The 22,469-nt window shown below is 44.7% G+C and overlaps 1 protein-coding gene across 4 annotated transcripts in view; it reads left to right on the top strand.

The window, feature by feature from the left end:
• Positions 1–22,469, top strand: part of LOC146773110 (anoctamin-10-like) — a 330,529-nt gene that overhangs the window by 91,218 nt on the left and 216,842 nt on the right. For 3 of the 4 annotated variants that reach the window (XM_085639951.1, XM_085639949.1, XM_085639950.1), the window contains 3 exons: positions 7,951–8,085; positions 15,043–15,162; positions 17,684–18,253. In XM_085639951.1, the coding sequence (XP_085496077.1) occupies positions 7,951–8,085; positions 15,043–15,162; positions 17,684–18,253 (825 nt within the window). The remainder of the gene's footprint in view (positions 1–7,950; positions 8,086–15,042; positions 15,163–17,683; positions 18,254–22,469) is intronic. The other variant, XM_085639952.1, reaches the window with a different exon arrangement.

Here is a 22,469-nt window from a genome sequence, read left to right as displayed (position 1 = left end):
GATTCGCCTCCAGAAGATATAGGGGGGTTCCATAACCTTATGCAGCGCGCTGCGACCAGGTTCCACTTGCCGGTTACCATTGAACAGTCTGACTGTTTTCTTCATGATTTTAAAGAGGAGTCAAGAAAGGTTACAAGAGCTATCCCTATCATTGAATACATTTGGAAGGAAGGAGTAAAAATTATGAAAAACCCAACATCAGTGCCAGCGGTGCTTCCACGGATTGACAAAAAATACCGTGCTCCTGCCAACAGTCCTTCCTGTCTCATTGGCCATCCTCGGCCAGACTCGGTTATCTCACAGGCAGCCCAACAAAAATCTAAGAATCCGGCAGCACCTATCACTACACCACCGGATAGGGAAGGACGACGCCTGGATTTAATTGGCAAAAAATTTTCAACGATGGCAGCTGCATCCATCAGGGCAGCCAACTCGTTGGCGATAATAGGGCGTTATGACCGCCAAATGTGGTCAGAAATGGCAAGCTGTATTGACCTCATCCCAGAGGACAACAGACAAGACGCTCGGAAGGTTTTGTTGGAGGGTGAGCGTGCAGCATCAGAGACTATCGACTGTGCTCTGGATATTGTAAATACAAATTTTCGCCAGTTGGCTGGGGCAGCTGTTCTCAGATGCCAGGGCTTAAGGCCGCCACGTTCAGACCAGAAATCCAAACAAAAATATTGGATATGGCCTATGATGGCGAATTGTTGTTTGGAAAGCATATAGATGACGCACTCCAAGCAATAAAGACCGATTCTGATACCGCAAGATCATTGGGCTCCTTGCAGTACAAACGAGGTACCTTCAGAGGAGCAAGAGGCCGTGGCTTTTCATCCAGAGGAGGTTATCACACCCAACAGAATAGGTACCAGCCTCAGTATCGACAATCCTATCAATCTTCCTACAGACAAACCAACACGTCTGGTTTCTCTCGTCACGGCGGACGAAAAAAGATCGCAGAATCAGGGAAGAGACACCACAAGGAAGCAATGATTTCTGCAGGGCGCCTTCCACTCCTTTTCCCCTCCATGTAGGTGCGAAAATTTCAACTTTTGTGAGCAAGTGGCAAGAAATTACGTCGGACCAGTGGGTTCTGGACCTGGTTCACAACGGTCATACCTTAAAGTTTGTCACCAAGCCACCCAACACACCACCCAAGGGACCCCCTCCCCCTCGTCTTCACTTACTATTTAAAGAAGCTTTAACGATGCTCCTCAAGAACGCAATCAAGAAGGTTCCTGCACTTCAAAAGGGGACGGGTTTCTATTTCCGCTTTTTTCTCATCAAGAAGAAATCAGGGGAGTGGCGTCCAATCTTAGACCTTCGCAATCTGAACAGATTCCTCAAGAAGCAGGGATTTCGCATGGTCACTCTAGCAGAAATTCTAAGTTGCCTCAACGAGGGAGATTTTCTAGCTTCTTTGGATATGGAAGACGCTTACTTTGACATCCCAATACATCCGAAGCATCGCAAGTATCTTCGCTTCACAGTGGCTGGCGCCCATTACCAGTTCAAAGTGCTCCCGTTTGGGTTAAAATCTGCCCCAAGGATATTTACGAAGTGCCTAGCTCCAGTGGCAGCAGCGTTACGATCCCAAGGAATCCAAGTCTTCCCGTATTTAGACGACTGGTTGATAAAAGGTCCTTCGGAAAGCTCAGTCAAGACTGCTGTGACAACATCTCTTCGTCTGTTCCACTCTTTGGGGCTTACGGTCAACAGGAGCAAATCTCAATTACACCCAAGGCGGATCCTTCCTTTTCTGGGAGCTCTGCTAGATACCGTCCGCTGTAAGGCATCCTTATCTCACGAACGGCAGGTTCTTCTTCAAAAGTTAGCAATCCTGATTTCCAAAAGAAGGTCAGTTTCTGTCCGGATGTTCGCGTCGCTCCTAGGGATGTGCTCCTCTGCAATACACCTCGTCCCTCTGGCACGGCTCCGGATGCGACCCTTGAAGGAGGAGTTACACCTTCAGTGGCAGCAGGCGATGGGTCCCTTCGACGACATCCTCAGAGTCACTTCAGGCATGAAGAGCACTCTACGTTGGTGGTCCCACATACCCAACTTAGCAGAAGGGCTCACTTTCATACAGAAGATTCCAGACTTTGTCCTCACTACGGATGCGTCCATGGAAGGATGGGGAGGTCATCTCCAAGACTTACAGATACAGGGGAAATGGTCTCCAGAGTACAAGAACAAACACATCAACAGTCTGGAATTGCGAGCAATTTTCCTGTCTCTGCAAGCTTTCCTTCCAAGGATGGCAGGTTCTTCAGTTCTGGTTCGGACCGACAACACCACCAACATGTTTTACGTGAACAAGCAAGGAGGGACAAGATCAGCAACTCTGTCCACAGACGCTCAGGAGTTGTGGGAATGGGTCACACTCCACAACATAACCCTCAGAGCAGAACATGTCAGAGGTCTCTGCAATACATTAGCGGACACGTGCAGCAGATCCCAATCAGATTGCCACAAATGGGAGCTAGAGCAAGCTCATGTGCTCAGAGTATTCAGAGCTTGGGGAACACCGCCACTGGATTTGTTCGCCACAAAAGAGAACAAGAAATGCCGCTTATATGCCAGCAGATACCCTCAACAGGGGTCAAGGGGGAATGCCCTGTCCATGCGATGGTCAGGGATTTGTGCTTACGCTTTTCCCCCGATACCTCTAATACCTAGGGTCATACGCAAAATGAAGTTGGAGGGCTGTCGTCTCATCTTGATTGCACCCAGATGGCCACGCCAATACTGTTTTCAGGAGCTTCCATTACTATCCCAGGACCAGCCGATCCGTCTTCTCACGACGCCCACAATGCTGTCAAGGAACAGAGGTCAGGTTCTCCACCCAGACGACCCTCAGTCCCTACATTTACATGCATGGCTCCTGACTTCTTAGAATTTAAGGACCTGGATATCCCTCAAGACTGTAGGGATATATTAACGAAATCACGAGCCCACAGCACGATAAAAACTTACCGTCTAAAATGGAAACGGTTTTGCTGTTGGTGTGAAGCAAACCAGGTGCACCCGGTGGACGCTCCTGCAGAACAGATCCTCCCTTATTTGTTACACCTGGCAAGATCTGGACTTTCTTTCCCTTCAGTCAAAGTCCACTTAGCTGCACTTTCCAGATTCAGAAAGGGTGCTCATGGCCCTTCTCTTTGTTCATCCTCTTTAATTAAGCAGTTTATGAAAGGTCTTTTCCGGGAGTTTCCTCCGGTCAGACTTCCGCCACCGGAATGGGAACTCAACACAGTCTTAATGCAATTAATGAAGCATCCATTCGAGCCTATCCACAAGGCTGACCTCAAATTCCTTACCTGGAAGGTTGCTTTACTTCTGGCTTTAACATCAACTCGACGAGTGAGTGAAATTCAGGCATTTACTGTAAAGGAACCTTTTCTACACTTCACTCAAGACTACGTGCACCTCAGAACTAATCCAACATTTATCCCTAAGGTGCCGTCACAGTTTCATCTTAATGAACCAGTGACGTTAAAAACTTTCTTTCCTAACCCATCTACTCCAGTGGAACGAGCCTTACATTCTCTCGATATCAAGAGATGTCTTAAATTCTATCTTCAAAAAACAAAGAACCTTAGAAAGTCCGACCAATTGTTCGTGGCTTATGGTCAAACTACCCTGGGAAGGGCGGTGACAAAATCCACCATTGCCAGATGGATAGCATCTACAATCCTTTTCTGCCATGACAAAGCTAACAGGCCATTGTTACGGAAACCCAAGGCCCATTCCACGAGAACAGTAGCAGCGTCTACAGCATTATTTGCGGGTGTGACTCTAGAAAATATCTGCCGTGCTGCGACATGGAAAAATGTCCACACTTTTACGAGACATTACTGCCTCCAATCTACGCATCGAGACGATGCAGCAGTTGGACAAGCTGTCCTGCGACATCTGTTTCTTTGAGATATCTTCAGGTACCTTTTTCATATTTTTAAAATGTAATATGTTGATATCTTTTGGTATGACAATGCAATGTTTTACAATAATGATTTGCTTTCATTTTTAATGTTATTGCATTACATGCTGTTTTCTCTTTATAGATTGCATGTTTCGAATGTTAAGATTCTTTTTCTTATACCTCTTGTTAACAAGCTGTGGATGCAACAAGGGAGTATCAGCACTAGTCTCCCACCATCCGCAAACGACTGTATACTTGGTATACTGCTCGCTATTCTGATTCAGGCATGTGAATCTATGAAAGATACCCCAATACTGGATAAGAAAACAAGTTACTTACCTGTAACTACAGTTATCCAGTATTGGTATCTTTCATAGATTCACATGCACCCACCCTCCTCCCCGTAGAGTCAGTTCTATATATTTTGGGACGTTTACTTCCCACTTGTGCTACGAAAATCTGAGGAGAACTGGCTCTGCTGAGAGGGTTCTAGAAGGGTGCTGGTGTCTGATTGGTTGTTACCAAATTCTTGGTTCTTTTGCATAATGAGGTAGATAGGCTACTAAGATATAGGCTTTAGGCCTTTTCTTTGGGCCTACTACTACTACTAACATTTTGGCACTACTTTTTATTTACCGGGGACTCCCGCCACGGCGACGGGGAATGATTCAGGCATGTGAATCTATGAAAGATACCAATACTGGATAACTGTAGTTACAGGTAAGTAACTTGTTTTCTTCCACTCTATGACACACCATAACACTCTATGCCACTCCACTCTACAGCACTCCACGCCACGCTCTGCCACTCTACACCACTCTACTGAACTCCGCATAACGCCACTCCATGATACTTTATTCCACTCTTTGTTACGCCACCCCACTCTAATCCACTCTGCAGCTCTCCCCTCCACGGCACTCCACTGTACGACGCTTTACTTCGCTCTTTGACACTTTACTGTTCTCTGTGTTACACCACTCTATCCCTTTAAATCTACTTCACTCCACTCTGTGACACTCTACTTCACTCTGCTTCACACCACTCTATGCTGTCCTACTCCACTCTTTCCCAGTTTATGCCACTCCACTTCAGTCTACGACACTCCATTCTACAACACTCTACAACACTCCACTTTACTCCACTCCACTCTATGTCCCTCCGCGCTATTCTCACGACTCTACGATACAACACTCTGCGCCACTCTATTCTAAACCATTCCACTCCACTCAACAACACTCTATGACCCTCCATGACACTCTACTCTACAACATTCCCCTGAATGCCACGCCACTCTCCGCCACTCCACTCTATGCCACTCGATTCTACGACACTCTACTCCACTTTCCGCCACTCCACTCTATGTCACTCCACTTTACGCCACTCCACTCTATGGCACTTCACTCTACTTTACACTACTCCACTCTATGCCCTCTACTCAGTGCCACTCTACGCTTCGATAATCCAATCTATGGCACTCTATTCCACTCCACTCTACAACACTCTATGAGACTCTACATCAGTCTACGCCATCTCACTCTACACCACTCCACTCCATGAAACTACATGCTGTGAAACTATACTCCATTCCCCTCTACGACACTGTACACACTCCACTTTATGACACTCTATGACCCTCTTCTTCATGGCCCTCCATGACACTCTACCACACTGTGCTCCACCCTATGACAGTCCACTCTAGGCATTCCACTCTGTGACACTCTACGATCCTCCATGACACCCTACGACCCTCCACGACACTCTACTCCATTCTACAGAACTCTACTCTACAACACTCCAATCTACGCCACTCCATACCACTCCACTCTACACCGCACCACTCTTCGCTACTCCATTCTATGACAGTCTGTGACACTCTGCTCCACGCTTCTCCACTCTATGCAACTCCACTCTACGCCACCCCAGTCTATGACACTTTACTCTATGCTAGTCCACTCCACTCCATGCCTTGTACTCTGTGCCACTCCACGCTATGATAATCCAATTTATGCCACTCTATTCCACTCCACTGCACTCTATGCCTCTCCGCTCCACTCTAAGACACTCCACGCCACAAACATCCACTGTGTGACATTATATTCAATTCCACTCTCTACCTCACAGCACTCTGTGCCGATCCATCCTATAAATGGATACAACCCTCCATGACACTCTACGACCCTCCATGACACTCTACTCCATTCTACGAAACTCTACGACATGCTACTCCACACCACTCCAATCTACACCACACCACTCTACAACACTCTATAACACTCTACTCTACACCGCTCCACTCTACGCCACTGTACTTCACTCTACGTCACTACACTTCACTCTACGCCACTCTACTCCATGCCACTCCACTCTACTCCACGACACTGTATGCCACTCCACTCTACTTCACTCTATGCCACTCCATTCTATGACACTTTACAACATTTTACTCCACTCCATGCTACGCCATTCTACGCCTCTCCACTCTACGCCCCTCCACTCTACGCCCCTCTACTCCACTCAACTACACTCTATTCCACTATGTTCCACAACACTCTATGCCCTGTACTCAACACCCCTTCACTCTATGCCACTCTACATCACTCCACTCTACACCACTCCAGTTCACTCCCCTCCACTTGACTCCACTCTACAACACTCCTCTCTAAACTCTCCTCTCTACTCCATGACACACCACTCTATGCCACTTTATGACACTCCACAACACTCCACTCTACGCCACTCCATGCCACTTTCCTGTTCACCACAACCTTTTTGCCATGCTGGTGTACAACATAGCTAAAACACATTGGCAAAGTCAATAGCTCTTCCTTAGGTGAGACCTATTGGCTTTGCCAATGCTTGTGTTTCTTCTTTCTGTTATCTGCTCAATATCAGCTTAATTCAAGACAGTACTGTTTGCAAGGTAACCCCCTGGTGATTTCAGTGATATAATTTGTGAATGTTTCTCTTCGTAACCAGATGTCCAGTTTACAGTGTGGGACAAACAAATTCTAAATTTTGGAATGAGAGTGTCTTTTATTGGATAAAGACAATGCAAACTAATTGATGTACAGCACGGACTACAAAACAGTAGTTTTAAAGTTTATATCTATTATAGAGCAATACAGGACCTACCCTACACCGCTGTGATATTGAATGGTAATAGAGTATGATAGAGTTGTATACATAGCTAAATATTCAGTTTATTCCAATCATATAGTGTGGCATTGAGGTGTGAGGCCTTTAGGCTTTTGGTTAACATCTAAGTTATTCAAGACATGACACTATATTCACTTTTGAAAAATGCAAGATGCCATCCAGAAATCAACCTCTAGATTGAAGAATTTTGCACAACATGCCGCTTTAATAAACGACTGCTGCACTTAGTTTTTTCCTTATCCGTCTCTCACTGTTGTAACTGAGTTCCAGGAGCAACATTAATTTCCACCAACTGTTTGGCCTCAAAAAGCAAAGTTCAGTAGCTCCTAGCCAGCAATGTGGGGGGCTCTTACAGATCTGAAGCTTCCTCCACATATGTTACATAATTTGAAGTGGTAAGGGATGGAGACATCGGCCAGTGGGGCTCTTCTCTTGTGGTTGGGCTAGCGGATGGAACATTTGCCTGGGGTACTCCCATGTAATTAAGAACTTACCACTGCCAACAACTGATGCCAAGTCAGCATTACATTGACATCCCTAACAAGGTATCACCACCACATTTAGATAAGACTTTTGCAGATAAGTTTGTGGGCCGGGTATTTTTGGGAAATCAGTGGGCTCCCCCTAAAATCTACAGCAGCGTGGACATGTCTAAGGGGGCCTAGACTTGGATCATTTTATTTTACAAATTGGGTACGATTGTGCTGTATAAATAGCACCCTATGGTAATAGTAAGAGTATATTGCATGGATATGCTTAAGCATCTTTGAAAAAGAATAGTATAGAGATAATATTAGAAATATTCATTTATCTAGTCATTGATACTATGTTCAAGATTTGCAATACATACTAGTGGTTTGTGTTCACAGAAAACACGGATCAGTTCCTGACCTTGGCCGAGCGTCAGTTCCTCGTGAAACATGAGGCGGACAGCATCAGGGTGCGGGACGAAGAGTATGTACCTGGCTATCCTAAGCTAAGACTCTACCCAGGACAACCAATTGGTAACCTATCTCTCTCTTTCTTTGTTTCACCAGTTATACTTGAAATACGTCGAGGTGCTCATTCCCTCCTCCCCCTGCACACTGGATGTCCTTGCCTTCTAGATTGGAAACAGGCTATGCATATCATAATCTCCAAACAATGTATAAAAGCTAGGTGCATAGGGACTGAACCTTTTGCATGCCCTGGACCCACCTGATCTTTTTCCTCCTGCTCATGCTTCTGTATCTTTTTTTTCTGCTTAAGCAACATAAAGCACTTCTATTTTTTTAAGAGAGCTACTGAGTGTAGGCAGTCACTGAGTGCTAGGTGCAAGAAGCCAGAAAAAAAACACTCGAGATTCCTGAGCTTTCATGGTAGATTCCCTCAGGGTTTGTGAAAAGGTGGTTGTTAGGCCTTGCGCCTAGCGTTGCAGTGCGCAGCACTGCTCGCGCAGCGAGAGACTTCTTGTAGGGGGTTTCAAAACTAATCTAGGAATCGAACACGCTCGTGCGTATGGTTTTCGTTTTGCCCCACGCTATTGGCCTTTGCGTGCGTCTTTTGAACAAAGACAGCACCAATTGGCCAAAGGCGGGCGCATTGCTCTGCCCATGGCCTATTGGTGTCGGTTACCCGCACCGCCGCCATGTGGTTTCAATTATCGTGACCAGACACGGGCGCGATAATTGAAACCCGACATCTCGCTGTGGCGCTTGCGCGCACCACTCGTTCTTTTACTTTCAGTGCGCTGTACAACATTAAAACGGTGCCTCTGCCTCATCTCGGTTCTTTCTTGTATTTCTCATGCATTCGAGATGCTATGTGAAGATTAGATGTTGGAATCCTGCCACAACCAATGACCGTTTTCTGGAATCGACACAATGTTTCCTAATAGCATCATAATATTATTAAAGAACCAAAAACAATCCCCGTTGTCACGCTCTTTATTTACATAGTACTACAATGTAACATACCTCTGTAAAAGTTGCTATTCCCAAAGATGGCGACGTCCACTTGCGGACCAACCTGCCGTCTGCTTGAACTCCACCGACAAACTTTCTCTGGCTCGTGAAACAGCTTTTGTTCCTTTCATGTTACACACAAGTGTAATGCCAAAACCTTTTGTGTAAAAATTATGATTTCCCTAGATAATCATGCTTAGAGTGGGAGCCAGGAGGAGCTAATTGGAGACAGATTTGCTTGCCTCTGCCGTTTATATTTCACAAATAAATGACCTACATTTGCAGTTCTGCGGCCTAGGTCTTTCTTCTCTTGCCAGTGAAAATTCCAACACCTTTCGCTCTCCAGCCTCTGGCGCGGTGCCACGTAGGAAGTGCGCTGCAGCCCCTGCTTATCAATCACCGGATAATGGAGGCCAGATGTGGTGTCACCTGCCGGGCCCAAAAATGGACTTCTTTGTTGCACCAAATGGAGGAGAACTCATTCAGCGCATCGACACCAAGGCACTGGACTCGATTTTAGAACCACATAAATGCTGTTAATGTTGCACGTGTTTGCATGACATGCATTCCGCCTTTGGCAGGGCCTCTAATTGCCCTGTGTTAGGTGTTGAGAATTCTAATCCGTTAGCAGGGTCGCACTGGCCTGCAGGGCCATCAGGCAGTGCCACGTGCACTGGCCTGAGGGATCAGTGTGTGGGCCGATTTTACGGCCTAGTTGGCTGGTTTTTTACTGTTGATTTCACCGATATTTCATTTATTTTTAGCTAGCTGTTTCCCTAATGGGGGCCATTTTTATGAGGTCGAGCCTGTGCAGCGCACGCGCAGCTCTGTAAGCCATGCTGTATTGGAGTATGGAATAGAAGCTCCACCCACTCTCCACCTATATTTGTCCTTCATAAATGCTGGCTTCTGATTCATTAATAGGTTTGTTAGTCCCTCCTTAGTCCCGCCTTGTCTTCATTCGTAACCTCCCATGAGGACTGGCCCTTTTACTTTGGTTGTTACATGGTATGTCTTATTTAGTCTGTAAGCACTTTTTTCTTTAAATAGTTTCTCCTACTGCAGGCACGTAATGCCTTCCTGCAACATTCAGCGCACCATGCAGGCTTTTACTTTCTAAGCAGCCCGGGAGAATAGCGGCCGCTTCTTTGAATAGGTCTCTCATTTACAAGAGCTTAAGCTATTTGCATTGTACATGACAATGTCTTTTATTTATGTGTTAATTATCAAAACATATAAATAAAAGGCATTGTCATTTTCAATGCCAATAGCTTAAACTCTCGCAAATGCGAGACCTATTGCATTGCAAATGCTTGTTCATATAGAAATTGTCTGCTTGGCATCCTCATCATTTGTCTGTTAGTGTTTGAATGCTTGCCATTACATTCTGTTTCCCGAAATCAGTGCCTCTCTTGTTGAAATGGCAGCCTGAGACTGTTTCACATGGTGGCAGACTACTTTTTAGTACTGTGGTCCCGAAAGTTCCAGATGTTTGTCTTTAAGATGCTTAAGGTGAGTAAGTGCCTTTTTTTAGACCCCTGTTCACCGCAACATGTATTTTCCTGAGTAGTCTTTCCACTGGGAGAAGAAGAAAGTCTGAGTTTAGCAGAAAGCTGCTCATACAGCCCGCCTGCCAAGATCATTCATGTTATGCCTTAAGTTACAGTGAGGTAGCTCAACTTCATTGTGTCCTAATGCATGTAGATTAAGCACCTCAGCGATGCATCCTCCACTTTCATGCCTGGCTCTGCATGGCATTAGGATTGTATTCCAGATGTGTGCCATGGAATCACAACAGCAGTGCACATCTACCTGTTCTTAAGGAGATCAGATAAAGTCCAAAACTGAATCCCAGAATCGGGTCACTCTCTAAATTTAGGCGAAACAGAATGACTTTTTGGCCTGAGAGAATGACTCCCTAGAAGATTATTTTTCAAGAGTGATGCTGAGGGTTTTATTGGAATAAGAAAATGAATCGATTTGATCTTTCGATCATAATCGGAAGCCCACCACATAGGAAGATGGGCCTCTGTATCATTCTCTTGGAAAATGTAGCCCTAGGGTTTCTTTCCTGGCCCCCTGTTCAATATCAATATGCTTCCACTGATTCATCTACTTGAGCTGTAGCAAGTGAAGTGTTGCAAATATATATTGATGAAACCCAGATTCATATTGATTAGGAGAACACCACCTAAGCACATGGGCCCAGAATGCCTTGATCAGATCCACCACGAGATGAAAGATAGTTACCTCAGTCTGAATGGGGCAGCGGCGTAAGTATTAATTGTAGCAGGTCAGGTGTTGGACTTGAGTCACAGCAGATGCTTTCATTTGCCCAGGTTGTCTGAGCAGTCCACTGATCCTTTACAATGGGTAAAAACCCTTGTAGTTATTTTTGATTCAAACCTCAGCTTTAACCCCAAAACCAATGGAGTCAAAAGAGCAGATTTTCAGTTATCGCTCCTATGGAAAATCTTCCTGCACCTTCAAACCTTTCGACTTATAAAGTTAACTCAAACTCCAGTGATGGCATGGATGGACTCCTGCAATGAATTCATTTTGTTCTATCTCTAGACAGATTTTGATAGGTGTCACCATATTTTGTTCTAGTTTGTATATCTGCAAAGACAATACCTGAATAGAGCTATGGCTGGATAAACACTGATCTGCATAATACCCTCATTTACTTGCTTAATAAAAATTATTTGATTTGAAAAATCCTTAAAAATAAATTACTCCAAAACTAAGATCCATGTTGTTAATGATCACGCGTCCCTCAGGAGTGATGTATACCCTCAGCACTTCAAATGTTGGCAGAGACCCATTTCATGTAGGCTGTTTGTTATATTATATATTATTATTATTATTACTTGACTCATTGACCTCACAAATAAATGTCTCCCACTTTGCCAGGTAATCTTTATTCTATCATTTAAAAGATGATCATAAAAGGCAAGCATAATATAAAACACATACAATTAATATAAATAACAGTCAAAGATTTACATTTTTAAAATACATCAATAAAAGGAAATGCGTACCAAGCATAAGACCATAATTAAAAATCCAATCTTGAAATATAAACTAATATAATACACATTAAAATTGAAGCAAAAGGTCATAAAGACCGAGACATATAGTGCACATGGAAATGAGGGAAAGTTATTTAAACGAACATTTGTCTTTCTCACATGTAGGATACTCATCAAGAAGCAGCCAACCAAATAACAGGTATCCTGATAGTTTTGTTGCTGTAGAAAGAGCAGGGCATCTTTACACTTAGTTAAGTTAAGTTTATTTTACAGTTAATTAAAACCTTTACAATCATACATTAAATTCCTCTCTTTTTTTTGACGTTTTTTGTGACTTAAAAATAGATCGTTGTTAAAACACAATAAAATTCAATGATGTGTAAAGTGCAGGGTGCATGGCAGCAAGTGTTACTTCTACGGGTTTCCTATTAAGGGTCATGGGTGTTCTGTTTGTCTTATGACAGTGAGTTGCCTGGCAACGTTTGTCTGGTGTCTGGCAGCTGTTTGATTAGAGGGGCCGAACAGGAAGCAGCGAAATGCCGGCAGCGAGTACAGCATCTTCTAGATAATGGTGGTGAGCGACGGTATTCTGCCTGTCTTATGACAGGGTAATATAATGTGTACTGAAAGTGCTGTTGTTCGGCCTGGTTTGCAAGAGGATAAAGTGCTATGCGCTGAGAGTAATGTTATCCGTGAATCTTGCTGTTATGTAAGGAACGATGCCTTCGTTAAAGATAGTTGAACGTTGAATAGTGATATATACGGAGGCTTGCGATGGAGTTATGCATTAGGGCTTTGAGTATTTAAAAAAGAGTCGTTTGGTTAACTTAGAAAAAGAGGGTTGGTGAAGGTATTAAGCCTAGTGTAAGACATTTAACGTGCATTATATACATATTTAACATTACAAAGGTCCCCATTTAAAACAGTTACACAGTCCTTAAAGTCCATGATGTGCCAGTCTTAACGCTGCTGGATTTCTCATTTAGGGTAGCGACACAGACCCCGTAGTCCGTTCAGTTGTGATGCAGTCTGCGAGCTGGTTTGCCTGCCTTTTTATAATTGTTTCTACAACGGAAAAGTATTTTACCAGATGGCAGCTTAATTGTATGTCCTCACCAGAGAAGGATACTCGCACTGCTTGTCTGCAGGTTCTAATGGATATCTTATTGAAGAAAGGTCTTAACAGGGTCCGTCGATCTTGTTTTAGGGCCTCACATATAGTTAGTAGGTGCACTATATCTTCCTCCCCCTCCCTGCAGAGCCGGCAAATTGCTGGCTTCGGGGGACGTAGTCAAGGTGGCATGTGGTATGCAGACGGAAGTATGCCCAGGTGGTGTTTCAGGAATTTCTCTTTTGTTGCCCTAGAGAAGCTGGTGAGGAGATAGGCTTGTGGTGATACCTTGCTGTAAGTCTGCAAGGTGAACCAGCCGTTTCCTTTTTGATCACATTGTTTACTATTTTTTTAAAGCTGGCAACGGTCGCTGGAACCTCCCAAAGTTCCTGTAAGCCCAACTGGTTGAGTGAGTCGTCCAGGTATCGTCGGGCTGGGTGTGCCTCCTTGGTGTTCAGTTCTTTCCACAGAAGCATGTTTAATGAGTCTGGTGGACCCCTTTTGATTTTGAACCAGCTTTTGATAAATGCCCCTTTGCGGGCAATCTCTTGCCTTTATATCCCTAGCTCCAGCCTTAATTGTGCGGGAGATGTATATCCTGGTAGCCCAAAAATCATTCGAATTGCTCTTGTTATTGTGCGATCCAGAGTTTCAGCATCTCTCCCTCTCATAGCTTCGCTTCCGTAGCTGATTGATGGTTTAAGTTTTGCTTGGATCACTCTGATCAAGGGAAGTAGATTTGGGCCAGAGATGTTATTCTTTAGCCTCTTTTTTAAGGCGCCAGATTAGTTTTCCATGCTCAGCTTTTAGTGCCCTCAGTTCTTGTAAGGTTGTAAAATCGGAATTGACTTCCTTCAATCTCCGGAATGCACGGTTTATCAGCTTTTTAATGATTTTCAGTTGCGCATTGTTTCCAATGTGGGGCCAAAGGCGTTTAATTTGAGCAGTTCCTGAGTTCCTGTTTAGGTGGGTACCCTTTTTTACACCATATTGGTTTCCTAGATTTTGTATGAACAACTCCCAGCTTCTCAGGACATCGGGTTCTGCGGATTGTGCTTCCTCCACTAGTTGTTTTTCAAGAATGAGGAAGCCTTCCGGATCATCCATTTTGCATTTTATTCGCTTTTCATTTGATGTAAATTCCGAGCTTTACACTTAGTACAATTTTGCCTATGCAGCAGGGGAAATAAAACATTCCCAGTGCAAGGGAGATAAACATTACAAATGAAAAAAAAGTGCAACAAGGTCTGATTCGATTGCTCATCACACAGGAAAGTACAAATATCTTCTGGGGGGCATTGCCTTAAGGGAAAACACAACTAACGTATCGTCCCTAGCCTAAATCGAGTCAGTAAGTTGCATTCATACACATTCTGCACAAATAATAAATATGGGGCGATCCTGGCTGTCGTATGGATTAGGCAGTAGTCTCTTACATACAGCTTCACCACTTCCACAGACTCCCTAGTGGCCTGTCTGTGCTTAAAGAGGCTATACTGAACCCACTTTCCCTTCTCCTACAAGCTTACCTTTATCATTGCCAATTTATACAGCCAGTTGGACAGCAGCAAGAGTCACTATTTGGAGACATGGAAAAAGCGAGTTTGTCGCATGTTAAGCACCAAAGTGTCATTAGTGGGCCCGGTTCTGCTTGTATGCAATTTGTACCCAAAGCCAGTTTTCACAGCACAGATATTAGCGATAACTATATCTTTAAACGTCAGTAATTTACAGGTGACAGGAAAGCCTAGGGTCTTAACCCTCAAGAGCACCGAGCTCCTCCACTCATAAAAGGTTTTTCAGCATAGAAACAAATTAAATCTCTGCCCATGGACTGTTGTTACATGTTTCTCTTTCTTTTTCTACCCTTATTAGTTCGATGTCTTCGGAAGTGTGGCATTATTAAGAAGTTCTACCCCTTGCATGATGAACAGCAACTGCGGCCTCTGACTCAGGAGTGGTATAAAGGGTTACATCTATACAGCCAGCCCATTGGTGAGCGAATGTGGCATCGATTTAACTGATTGGTGGGGCTTGCTGTTCACATTAAAGGCACACAATCTGCTCTCTAATGGGTCTGAACCACCTTTAGATCCTGTAAGAACAGTTGAACGTGACAGTTGGACAATTAATCACATGCTTTGGTTCTGAAATTGACTGTTTGCTAGAAAGCAACATTTTCTAAGACACCACCGAGGACTTGATCAAGCAGTTATAGATCAGTACTTACCCTTGAAGATAGAATGGAAGTTTAAGTGAGAAATGCACACGTAGAAAGTATGACAATGAAAGTAGAGGTACAGCCTATGCACATGCCTATGCATATTAGTTTCATGATATACCATAAATATAACAAAAGGGGATGGCAATGCTTGCAAATGTATCAGCCACTGGCAACCACCCAGGTCCGCTCTATCCAGTCATTCTTGCCCATTCTGTCCCTCCAGAGGGAAACCAACCCTATGGCAACCAGCCTTCGTCCTGCTCCTGTAGAACCGTCCAGAGGAAGCCATCAGGCCCTGCCTCATCCGAACGGGAGTACAAGGAAGTCCAGACCGGTTTCGGGCTCGTTGGGCCTCATCAGTGGGATGCGCCTTCAATTCTGTTGCTCAGCATGCAAGGGGCAAAGGTGTGGGCAAACCTATCACACTTAGAACATCACACTGGAACAACGAAAGTCACTGGGTGGAATACACACATACGTTTCCGTCACTGGCAGTCATGCTGTGTTGTATTCTAGTCCATCATGTTCTGCTCAATTGGGGGCAATTCCAGAAGGGGAGCAACCATATGCATAGCTAAAGAAACTGCCAGGCCAGGTCCCTTCTGAAATGACAGACTTGAATCCGCTCTTAGCAGTTGTTGACACTTTTTCAAGCATTGAGCTTATCTCCTTACATTGTATTAATTATAAACTACACACAGGCCAGAAGTGGCAATCCAAGCAAGGCGTGGACTGTGTACATGCAATAGATGTGACTATCCAGGTATCGCTCTAGCCTTTGCATTTGTAGTGAAAACTAGATGGTCAAATAGAATGCACTTACAACAGATGTGTTAGTCTCAAGGTGGTAGCCTGTGGGAAAAATGTAACTGTAAGTTTAGAAGGTACACATGCAAAAAATGTGGCAGTCAAATAATTCTGGATATAAACTGTGCATGTGTGGTAAAACCCATGTGTAAGTGTAGAAGGTACATGTGCAAAAGATATGGCTTTCCAAATTGGGTATAGCCTATCACGTGCATGTTACAATCCAAGCATAAATCCAGCCTTTGCATGTGCAGTAACATCGAGAATAGAGCTTTAGAACCTGTGCACATGTACATTGTCTAGCAATCATCATCATCAAATTATTTATTCAATCCAAGTTTAAAATACATCATATAAGTACAAACATACGTAAAATGATCAATTTATGGAATATGTTAAATAAAATGTAAAAGTTAAAAGCAGTTGATAAAAAGAGAACAGGATAAAATGTATCTTTCGTTTCAGACTATTGGTGCAGTATCATAGTCTTTAGAGAGAAGCATAACAAAGGCACAACACAATAACAGACACAATGATCAGGTAACATCTGTAAGAAGAACAAGCCTGGATGACATTGTCTAAATGTATGTTTGCGCATAATAGGGAATATGAACCATTTGCGATGCTCCAAATAAACTTTGAAAAAGTTTTAATTGAGAGGACACACCGTCGCATGGGCATGGTGGCAGGATTTGGGGTGAGGAAATGCCCGTTGGATGGCCCAACATGCATGGAATAGCATTCAAACTGAAGGTTCTGCCTGTGTGGTAACATACAGGTGAAAAGGTATAATGCACATGAAAAATGTGTTGTTCCAAGTGAACTTGTTGCCTGTATATACATGTCAAGTGTCAGTCTAAACTGGACACATGTGAAAGATGTGACAGTCCAAGCATATGTGGAGCCTGTGCATATGCAGAAGATATTCAGTCAGAGTTCATCTATAACATGTATAAGTACATTTGCTATAGGTTTTAAAACCCAAGTGTACCTACAGTGTGCAAGTAAAGGATCCCAGGTTGAATTATAGGCTTTAAACATTCACAATGTGTGACGAACCAACAGGTAACCTTTTCATGTGCAAATGTTGACTATGAACTCATCTGGCCAGTGAGCATGCATATGGTGAGAGAACTGAATTAGAAGTATAGCCTCCTGCATTGAAAAGTTGCAACAAAGCGTAGGTGTATCCTGCACGTGACCAACAGGTGTAGAGAATCCACTTTTGAAGGATAGCCTGTACACCTTCACAGGGTGTGGAAATGCGAGTGGGAGTACACCCTGTGTACAAACAAAAGGTGGGCCGAACAACGTATGCTATGCAGGGACAAAAGATTTGAAATCCACCTGTAGGAGCGTCCTTCCAGACGCAGGTAAGTCACTCGTGGGCGCGTAGAGTCACCCGCAGAGACGCTTGTGCTGACAATGTCCAAAGTTGGTGCTCAAGATGACCTCTGACTTATAGTATTATATATCTGCTTTCAGATGCTGTCTGTGCATACTTTGGTGTTTCCATCGCCCTCTACTTCAGTTTTCTTGGTTTCTTCAGTGTATCCCTCGTCCCCATGGCCCTGTTTGGAGTCGCCTATTATGTCTTCTCCTTGGATTTCCTGGACAGACATATCGTGTTTGCCATCTTCAGTGTCATTTGGTCCACAGTGACATTGGAGCTCTGGAAACGTCACAGTGCTGCTGCTGCCTACAGATGGGGGACCCTGCAACTCAAGAGCCAATTTGAAGGGCCTCGAGGTCAGTACTGGGGTCCGCTTGGGATAAACCCCATTACTGGAAGACAAGAGCCCTACTACCCCAGCTGGAAGCGTAAAATGAGGATGCTGCTGGCTTCGACTCCCACTGTCTGCGCATTCCTGGGACTTGCTGTCGATGGAATGGTGATGTTTCTCTACTGGGAACGCTGGGCTCAGAGCTCTCACGGAACAAGTTCGAGCGTATTGGCCCCAGTGTGGCTTCTTCTTCCCAGCATTACCCACACACTCTATGTTGAGCTGCTGAATGGGATCTACAAGAGAGTGGCCATTGTTCTCACTGAGTGGGGTAAGTGGAGATGAATGGTATCGTGCGAAGATAATATTTACTTTCTAATACATATACATACCTAGAGCAAATGGGCTTCCGGTCAGCCGTATTTTGCTTGTTTGCTTTTTATCCAAAAAGTGGTTCAGTCTTCAGCTAGCATACATTCAGGGCCATATTTATCAAAAATTCATGCAACGCAACACAACGCAACGCAACGCAGCAAGCCATCTTACTGTGCTGAGTGAAAGGGCAGGAATACGCAGAATGTAACATTATACGGTACATTTCTTTCTTTTCCTAGAGCTGCAACACTTTTGGCTGCCTAGGGCCAACGCAGGCACCCTTGCACCATGATTCAAGGGTGACTGCGTTGCAGGCAAGTTTGTATTTGGGCAGGAAGGGACACCTTCTTGCACAAAAATAATCCTCTGAGGCGTTTTCCTTTTTCTATGCGTACTGCAGAATGCAGCACATGTAGAAAGAGGAAAAGATATTTCGCCTCGTTACACCTCCCCTGGGAAGACGTAGCCTTTTGACGCATTCCCAGGTCCACCACTAATGGTAAATCTGGGAATGCGCCAAAATCCATGGGTTGATGCGTGGGAACACCCCCGCTCCACCCATGTAACTCTTCCCTTGAGCAAAGTAACGCAAGTCAGCATCTCGTTCTCCCTTCGCATTATTCCAGATTTATCAAGCACTGCAAGGCCACGCAAGGTGGCCTTGCATTGCTTGGTTAATCTGACTTTGGTGTTGCATTGCTCTTGGAATGCAATCCCAATGATAAATCTGGCCCTCAGTGTGGCATTTAGTGCAGCAAAAGGTGTGTTCTTGTGTCCATTTGCTTTCTTCCTTGTGGCAGTTGTATTTTCTGTTTCTTTATGAGTTTGGCATTAGGTGTTTGCACTGACTGTTAAGTTAAGCGACAACGGTTTGCCTGTGTATTTTAAGATTGCAGTCTAGTGATGTGTTCTTGGCTGTCAGTGGTGGATTTGCTCTTGCCCCAGATGTTTCTTTTCATTTTAGGTCGAGCCTAGAGCCAGTGCGCATGCACTGCTCTGCGGGACTTATTGTAGAGGAGTAGGGAATAGAAGCCCCGCCCACTCTCCGCTCATAATTGCCATTGGCTTGTGTCATTGTCCGTCCTAAATGCTGGCTTCTGATTCGTCAATAGGCTTGTTAGTCCCTCCTTAGTACTGCCTCCTCTTCATTTGTCACCTCCCATGGCGACTGGCCCCTTTACTTCGGTTGTTACACAGTACGTGTTATTTAGACTGTGAGCACTATTTTCTTTAATGAGGTTCTCCTACTGCAGGCACGACATGCATCGGTGCCTTCTTTACTGTCCCCCTCCCTCCCGTTGTCGTGCCTTCTTCCCCCCCCGCCCTCCCTCCCGTTGTCCGTTCCTTCTCCCCCCGCTGTCCGTGCCTTCTCCCCCCCCGCTCGCCCTCCCGACCGTTGTCCGTGATGCCTACCATTTGCAATGCAATAGGTCTTGCGTAAATGCGATACCTATTACATTGCAAATGCTTGTTGCTGTTTGCTATTTCCCCATGTATTTGTTTTAAATTGTGTTTTTCTTTCAAGTTGTGCAACTCATTTTGTAGTTTGACATCCTGTTTTCAGTATGTTCTGTCCAAATCCATGAAATTGTTTTTTGCAGTTTGTACTGTTGAGTTTTCATTGTAGTGGAATTATTTGTGCACTCAGTTTTGTATGCTTGCAAATTGGAGCCGTAAGTTAAAGGCATTTCATGTTGCTTGTTTACTTTGCATTATTGTAGCTTACATTTTTGATGTATTTCCTAGTTGTTGGGTGAGCGGTGCTTTCAGTGTAAGGAACAAACTTATAAGTATGTTTAACTGAAAGTCCTTTTTAGAATGAATCTACAAAAATGTATAAAACAGGAATTAAGGGGAAATATACACGTCTCAGTCACAGATTAACAACTTGTGGTCAATCTCTAGAATTTCAAGTACCAACAACTTTATCTTTTATTACCTTGAATGATATCCCTATTGTAGGAAGCTGGCTGTCTGTATAGTGTACTAAAATGAGGTGCACTGCGCAGAGAGATCAGGTATCCCTTATTCGTGTACAGGGGCTTGCTTTAACATTCCCAAGATGCTCAGTTTGTGGTAGTATGGCCAAGCAGCTGTAGGCTTATCAGAAGGGAGTGTGAGACATTTGTTGCTCACAGAGTCAATAAATTATGCACACACTCAAGAAGGAAACCCGACACCAATTTAGAAAAATACCATAGATTTTTATATTCATTTAGACACCAAGATCTACGAGTTTAGGTAAGTACTTTGCAGTTTAACGATTTTCTGAAATTCAGAAAACCCAGTTGTCAGATTTTAGGCTAGACCTACAACGCAGTAATATTATGGGAGAAACATACACTGCATATGGGTAGTTGCATTGGAACTACAGGCTAGTTCTTCTGAACTTAAGGTAAGTAGGGACCAAGGTCCTCAGAACAACCAGCAGCTTTGGTTTACCTGCCTTGGTGTATCCGTGTGCAGAAGTGCTGGTCACAAGGGTAGCCTTGACGCTACCGCTGATGTCTATGGAGAAAACCTGCAAGAGAAATAGGCTGCTAGAGGAGACTTGGGGACAAGCCCATTGTAACCCAAAAAGGACTTGGTTTGTGAGGGTCTCTGGGGCAAGAGTGCACCATCTTTAGGCTCAGACTGAGGCTGTGGGGCTTGTGTGCAGAGGTGTTTTGTCCGGCGAGCCGCTTGTATTGGAGGCTCTTACATTTTATGTTTACCTGGAGATGGGTACAAAACAGGACAGCAGGGCCACTCTCGATGATGGCCTCTCTGGTGCTGACATCCCTCATCCGTAGGTTGATCTTGGCGGTGTTGGTGTCCGGGCTGGATACTGAACAAGCCTTGATTGCTGCAAGGGGTCCTGCGCTCCGGTTATTGGTGCAGGGCAGCTCCTGGGGGTCCTGGCTTGGTGGGGAGATGGATCCTACCTCTTGGAACACGGTGACCTCCTCCTGGGTGGCTGCTGTGGTCAGCAGATCGGTGAACTGGAAATTGCGGTCGATGGCTACAGGGAAGTGGCTCCTCCACTTCAATGGAGATGCTGGCTGGTTTGTGAAGTGCTGGCAGCCCTCTGAGGCTTTTGGAGGATGCACAGCTGCAGGACGAGTCGGGTATTTGCAATTGTCGCGACAGGAGCAGGCAGGCAGGATATGGCACCAAGTGCACAGCTAGGCTTCAGTTCTTCTGTTCTTTGGCTCTTTGTCCTTCTTTACTCAGGCGAATCTGAGCTTCTGGTGTCAGTGGGCCACCTAAATACTGAATTTAACGACATTAAAGGGAGTGGGCTGCTTACCCTAGGGGTCACTACACCCCCTATATGACCGCTCCCTATGGAGAGTGGTATAACCCTGTCCCAAAGTTCCTAATTCCACCAAAAACAAGATGCTGGAAACCTTCTTTTGCGGAGCACATCAGGTAGCCCACCTTATGGATGTGACTAGCCTTGTGGTGCAACACGCCTACTCCATAGCTAAGTTCCCGCCTGTCCTGATGCCAAATGGGCCTCAGGGCAGGGGGTGGCATCTCCAACGTCTGAAGGAAGCCGGTGTCGCATATCTGCGACAGGGGCTTTGAAGTCCCTGTCCTTGATATGCTAGATCACTAGCCAGCCGGCTGGAGGAGGTGTGAAAACCTTCCTCTGGAGCAGGCATTGTTTCTGGCCTCACAGCACGTGGGCTCTCGGAAACTTGTCTGTGGAGGCAGGCTAGACAATATCAGTCAGCCAGCAAACTAGAGGATCAGTAGGTTTCAGGGGGCGTCTCTAAGGTGCCCTCTGGGTGCAGGTCATAATAAATCCAACACTGGAATCAGTAGGGAGTTATTAAGACAAGGTGTTTCATACCAAACACCGTAGGTTTCAGTGAAGCTTTCATGTAGTTGAGGAACTTGTAATGAACAGGGCCCAGTTCATATACTTAAGATTTCTTCCTTATTCACTTGTACCATCTAGTAATTGAACTAGAGAGCACAGAGGCATATCTACTCATTCAGACTTGTCCTCACATGTAATATAATGTACCCTGCCTTACGACTAAAATTCCTGCTGTAGGGATGACTTACATATATCACATGCATTTACTTTGGCATGGCACACTGTGAGTGTGTCATGTCGTGTTTTCACTCATGGTTTGCACCACAGCGCAGTCTGCAATGGCATGCTGAATGCATTTTGTATG

Source organism: Triturus cristatus, chromosome 12 (assembly GCF_964204655.1).
Source record: "Triturus cristatus chromosome 12, aTriCri1.1, whole genome shotgun sequence".
In the NCBI taxonomy this organism is placed as follows: Eukaryota; Metazoa; Chordata; class Amphibia; order Caudata; family Salamandridae; genus Triturus; species Triturus cristatus.
This window is presented reverse-complemented; position numbering and strand designations above follow the sequence as displayed.